The sequence below is a fragment of the Antechinus flavipes genome, chromosome 2, assembly GCF_016432865.1.
Source record: "Antechinus flavipes isolate AdamAnt ecotype Samford, QLD, Australia chromosome 2, AdamAnt_v2, whole genome shotgun sequence".
NCBI classification, from domain to species: Eukaryota; Metazoa; Chordata; class Mammalia; order Dasyuromorphia; family Dasyuridae; genus Antechinus; species Antechinus flavipes.
Genome location: NC_067399.1, coordinates 344,303,215 through 344,309,214, shown reverse-complemented (window position 1 = coordinate 344,309,214; position 6,000 = coordinate 344,303,215). Strand labels below are relative to the sequence as shown.

General features: G+C 39.2%; 1 protein-coding gene across 4 annotated transcripts in view; it reads left to right on the top strand.

Moving 5' to 3' along the window:
* The first annotated feature begins 1,006 nt into the window (after nt 1–1,006).
* The window catches only part of FERMT2 (FERM domain containing kindlin 2), a 130,113-nt gene continuing 125,119 nt past the window's right edge, over nt 1,007–6,000 (top strand). The window contains exons 1-2 of one of the 4 annotated variants that reach the window (XM_051977958.1): nt 1,007–1,635; nt 2,339–2,504. In XM_051977958.1, coding sequence (XP_051833918.1) covers nt 2,348–2,504 — 157 coding nt within the window. In that variant the 5' untranslated portion in view covers nt 1,007–1,635; nt 2,339–2,347. The remainder of the gene's footprint in view (nt 1,636–2,338; nt 2,505–6,000) is intronic. The other 3 variants (XM_051977959.1, XM_051977960.1, XM_051977961.1) reach the window with 3 other exon arrangements.

Below are 6,000 nucleotides of genomic sequence, written 5' to 3'. Positions count from 1 at the left end.
CGCTTGAACTGATTTAAGAATGTATTTGTTTTTTGCTTAACCAAGAGTATGGCAGAGTGCTCCATTAAGTCCTACTCTGATGGATCAACAAAAGAAAAGGGAGATTTTGGAAGGCTATACCATGGAAAATCTGCCAGATCATTTCATTTCAGTCTTACAATCAGCTTAGCTGTGACCAAAAACTGTCTCATCATGTCAGCTACAGAATGCTGAATTTTTCCTGCCAAAATAATTCTATAAGACTATCTACAAAGTTTAAAAGAGGATGCAATATTTTTGTTAATGGAAGTACACACGTGAATGACATAATGGATACTTTCAGTAGTGAAGTCATTAGGTTTTTTACTTGAATATTCCAATTTGGGGATTCTGAATGAGAGCTAAAGCCAAACGCAAATTTCTTTGAATTCTTTGTGGAGCGGTTAGTTATGCAGTACATTAGTCAGATGGTGGTTTTCTGTTGTTCACAGATCTTTCAAATTTCAGAGCCTTTCCAAAACGGGCTTGAAACTAGCTAAGGACATTTTTCTTTTCTAACTAGGATTTGCGATTGATCACTTGCTTTTTAGCTCTAGAGATTCAGAAGAAAGCATGGGGACACTATTCAAAAGGGCAAACCATTTCTTTCCCTCCCCACCCCCCTACTAATTTTCAGGATTTTTGGGGCGTGGCACCATCATGGGCGTGACATCGCCTATGGCACAGGAAATTTACGTAGGGTAAGACTCGGGGACTGGGAAACTGGATATAATGAGAGAGAACTTTGTTCCTAAATGAAGTCTTATCCTGGGAATTTTCTGTGGGTTTTTCTCACAGATAAGCTCTCTCCTCTCTCCCTCCCCCCACACGCTTTGGAAGAACAAATATGGGTATAAGCAGGAGTTGGCGAATTCTTAACGCTCTTAGCGAAAAGCTAGAGGAGCTTCTTTAACCACCCACCCTAGAGCGAAGACCTCCACGCCCCTCCCCTCAAGATCCAGCTGCCGAAAGCCCGGATGTTGGACTCCCTCCCTGTACTGGGTCCTTCATTTCCATAAAAGGGCAGTGGCTCTTCTGACTGAGATTGCGGCTGCAGGCAGCTTACCCGCGTTCCCAATCCCCCCCCCCTTCCTCCCCCTCTTTCCCCCCCCTCGCCTTCCTTTCCCTCCTGTCTCTCGTTCCTCCCACCTCCCATAGAACTAACTCCTAAAGCTCCCAATCAAACCACTCCACCCTCCCCCTACGCCCTTAAACCAGCTGACTCCTTCTCTCTGTTGGTCAGTTGGGGGGTTGGGGGACGACGCCGGACTTCGTCTAGTCAGTGTCCAGCGCAGAAGTCGCTTCTCTGTCCTCTTTGGGAAAAGAAAGGGCCCAGCCAACAACCAGACATCCAGAGGGAGGAAAAGAGGTGGGAGGAGAGAGGTGGAGCTGAGCCGCTGAAGTTGGTTGGGAGGAGAGAGGAACGGGATTGGGATTCCCAGACTCCATTAACTAACTCCTCAGGCCAGCAGATACCTCACTGAGCCATCTGGGATTGTGGGGAGGGGACTCAGAAAACGATTGTGGGCCCCGAAGCTCCCCGGACGCCTAGTGGAGCAGATCGCGCCTGACCTCCTGTTCGCCGAGTCCCGGCTGAGAGCTGGAGAATAACACAGGGTGAGGAGACGCGTTTTAGGATTTTTTTGTTTGGAGTTTTATGTTTTTGCAACTCTGTGGTTGGGCAGGTGGGGGGGGGGCGTAGTGAAGGGGGATTTTTTCAGTCTCGGGCGGTGGTTCTTCGGCCCTCGGGACTGGGGTTGGGGCGGGGGTTGCGGTTGCGGCTGCTGCTGTGCTGCGGCTGGAGCTGGAGGTGGAGGTGGTGGGGCAAACAGGTGAACCCAACGGTCCGGGCTTTAGCTGGAGGCGGAGCGGGTCCTGTGGCTTCCAATGAGACTTGGGGAGTCCAGCCTGATCGGGCTTCTGTCAGTGGGAAGAAACGGGCGGGGCTGGGGCCCTGCTCCCTGTTTCTCCCGAGTGAAGGCATACTCCCGCAGGGTTGTGTTAGAAAGGAGGATTGAGGGTAGGTCTTCCCAGAGAGCTGGTCAGAGTACTGAAGGAATGGTTTTGGGGGGAAGGGTGCACTGGGACTGGCAACCCCTATGCTCCTGCTCCCTGACCCATTTCTTCACATAGTTCTAGAGACAGCCCTTTAAAGCAGAGAGGATAAGAGTGCTTTCTTTCGGTATTTAATGTGATTTTTCTTTTGATATTACCTTCCCTTTCCTGTTTTCCTCCACCTTGCCTTTTTAGGGCTCCTCTTTTGGATTTCTCCTCTTTTGGAGAGTAACTCTTACGAGTGCCATTTCCTTTTCACTCACAGGAAGGAGCTATGGCTCTGGACGGGATAAGGATGCCAGATGGCTGCTATGCGGATGGGACGTGGGAACTGAGTGTCCATGTGACGGACCTGAACCGTGATGTTACCCTGAGAGTTACAGGGGAGGTGCATATTGGGGGGGTGATGCTCAAGTTGGTGGAAAAACTTGGTAAGTTATGTCTGTACAAAAGGCCAGAAGTAATTGTGTCTGTCCGTATTCTAAGCGTGTATGTTGAAAGATTGGAGAAGCTGGAATACCCCTTTTTGTGTGTGTTTATGGCGGGGAAGGTCAGGGAAGGACAGTTTAATTGGCCTTCTCTGAAATAGGTTCTGAGGGTGTATATCTTAATTGTATATTATTATTATGTTGTATATATTATTTGTATGTTATACAAATATGTTAATTTAGGCTTTATTTGTGAATACAGTGTTCTTTGTTTTCCTCACCCCATGTGGCATAGAATCAATGTTTTTTGTATTTAAATTACTTCTCTTAACTAATTAGTATTAACACTATGAAATCTAAGTGGAATAACTGATTCTAGATCTTATTTGCTTGTTTAAGACTTTTCCTCTAATGTTAAAAGAAAAACTCAAAAATGTTTAATGTTGGAAAAGAAAAAAAGGATTTGCATTTTTCCTTAATTTTTCCGTTTTCATGTATCAGAATATTGATGTAGTTTGACTTAATGTGTTTCATTTCAGTTCCAAAATGTGATGTGAAACTTATGATAGCCGAATGAGGTGATTTTAGGCAATGATTTAAGGCAGTGATTTAGTGTATTTAAAATGTTTTATCTATTTTTAGAAGTGGTGGAGAAGTGTTTGACCAATCTAGTAACAGTAGGTGCTTTCAGTAAACTGCTAATCTTGTTTGGAGTTTTACCAAACAATAGAGTAACAAATTTAGAATCTGATGAGAACTTAGATATCCAGTTTTAACCTCAATTTATGGATGGATAACCTGAAGTTCATAGATATTAAGTATTTCTTGTTTCAACATCAAATTCACTGCAACAGATAAACTTTGCCAGTTATCCATGTAAGAGTTTGCTACCATATCAAAAATTCTTTTTTGATACTTAGCATTTATTTCATTTTTGAGTATAATATACACTATAGGGCAATCTCCTAGTTTTGTTTCCAAAGTATAACAACGATAGCAGCACTTCATATGTCCCTAGTATTTTTTGGTTTATAATGTACTTTTTTCCCCACTGACACTGGAAAGTAAATGGTAAGTCAGATATTTGGAACTTGGGACACATTTCTCTACAGAAACATATTTCTGAACATATTTTTATTTCTTCAGAAATTAATGCATAATACCTTTGAAGTAGAATACTACAAATAATATTTCATTTAACCATAATTTATAATATTGTTTACATAAGAAAATATTGCATTCTGATGAACATAATAGTGGGTACTTAATATTTATTTGCATATTTACATATTGAAGATGTATAACACATTAAATAAGATTTTAAGTTATAGGTCAAGCAGAGTTTCTTAAACTAATATTAAATTTGCAGACACAAACTAGCTTGACAGAGCTAAAGGGACTTTGGAAATGCCAACTACATAACATTTAGGAATCTTTTGGTTTTGCAACAATTGTCTGAGGCTGTTTTAAGTTTGAAAATTTGTCTGAAACCCAATGTTGAGTAAGTTACGATTTAAGGAGTTTTGTTTTATGTTCTTCCCCTCTCTCTATGTATGTATATGCTGTAGTATATTTTGCAAATTGTGATAGAATAACTAGTGATGTTATTCTATTAAATGTTTCAAACATTTAAGAGTATGTCATAACAAGTAAGTTGTATGTATGAAGGTTGAAAATTAGAAATTGTTAGGTCTACTGAATGGAATCTATTGAATTAAAACCTGACATTCTTAATGCTGCATAGGGTTGTTTTAAATCATGTTAAAGGAATATTAATTTAATTCAACAACCATTAGGTGCCTTATCAAAACACTGTATCCTTGAGCATTTAAAGATGACATAAGACAGTTTTCTGCTTGTAATATAGGAGGAAAGATGAGGCATGAGCAAAAATAAATACATATTAACATAATTGGTGGAGAGAAATCTTAAAGTACTTAAGATTTTTGAGGAAGGAGAAATTAGTTATAGTTGGTAACATCAGATAAGCTTCATAGAATAAAAAGATGAGGGGCCAGAAACCTAGTTATAACATTGTTTCTATAGAGAAATGTGTTCCAAGTTCCAAATACTTGACTTAACATTTATTTTCTAGTGTTAGGAGAAAAGTACATTGTAAACCAAATAGTACTCAGAATATATGAACTGCTATTATTGCTGTTAGATTTTAGAAACAAGATGTTTTCTTTGTAAGATAGGAGATTACCCTATAGAGAGTATATTATATTCAGCCTTGAAAAGCATTAGTCAAAGATGGGGAGAGTAGTCTGTTCCACAAATAAGGCACTAATCAAATGAAGGCATAGATGAGAAAGGACAAGATCAAAACTGGGAAAGTGTCAAAAGAAGCTTTTTACAAGGTGGACTCATTTGGTTTTTTCTTTAATTTTTTTTTAAATTTATAATAGCTTTTTATTTTTCAAAATACATTCAAAGATAGTTTTCAACATTCATCCTTGCAAAACCTTGTATTTCAAATTTTCCTCCCTCCCTACTTTACCCTTCCCCTAGACAGCAACATGTGCAATTCTTCTGAATATATTTCCACATTTATGCTGCACAAGAAAAATCAGATAAAAAAGAAAAAAAAGTGAACAACAAAAATGAAAATACTATGTTGTGATCCACATTCAGTTCCTAGAGTCCTCTTTGGATGCAGATGGCTCTCTTCATCACAAGTCTATTGCAATTGGGCTGAATTACCTCATTGTTGAAAAGAGCTATATCCTTTACAGCTAATCATCACATAATCTTGTTGCTTTGTACAGTGTTCTCTTGGTTCTAGTCACTTCACTTAATATCAGTTCATGTAAGTCCAAGCCTTTCTGAAATCATCCTGCTGATTGTATCTTCTTAGAACAATAGTATTTCTTTATGTTAACATACCATAATTTATTCAGGCATTCCTTAGCTGATGGGCATCCACTCAGTTTCCAGTTCCTTGCCACTACATAAAGGGCTGCCACAAACATTTTTGAACATGTGGGTTCTTTTCTCTTTTTTATGATCTCTTTGGGATGTAAGCCCAGTAGAGGCACTGCTGGATCAAAAGATCATAATATACAGTTTGGTAGCCCTTTGGGCATAGCTCCAAATTGCTCTCCAGAATGTTTGGATCAATTCACAGTTCAAAGTGTACTCATTTGAAATGATAATGCTTTTAAGTGGGCTCCAAGAATAAGTGTTAGAACAAATAGGCAATGTGACCATTTAGAAATTTGATTTTATTAAAATGATTCTATTAAAGAAATTCACCTAACATCATCTTACATCTAACATCTAGTGTAACCTAAAATCTATGTTTCTTAATTGGTCTGGTTGAAATATTGGTGATTATGATTATAACTATAAATGGAGATCTAGTGGCACAGAAGACTCCAAGATGGCATTCCTGAAGCTAAGATGGTGCTTTGCTATGAGCAAAGCAGAATTTTAGTAGCCTAGAAGAAATACGAGATGTCCAAACTTAGAGACATTTTCACTTCAGATATTCATACAA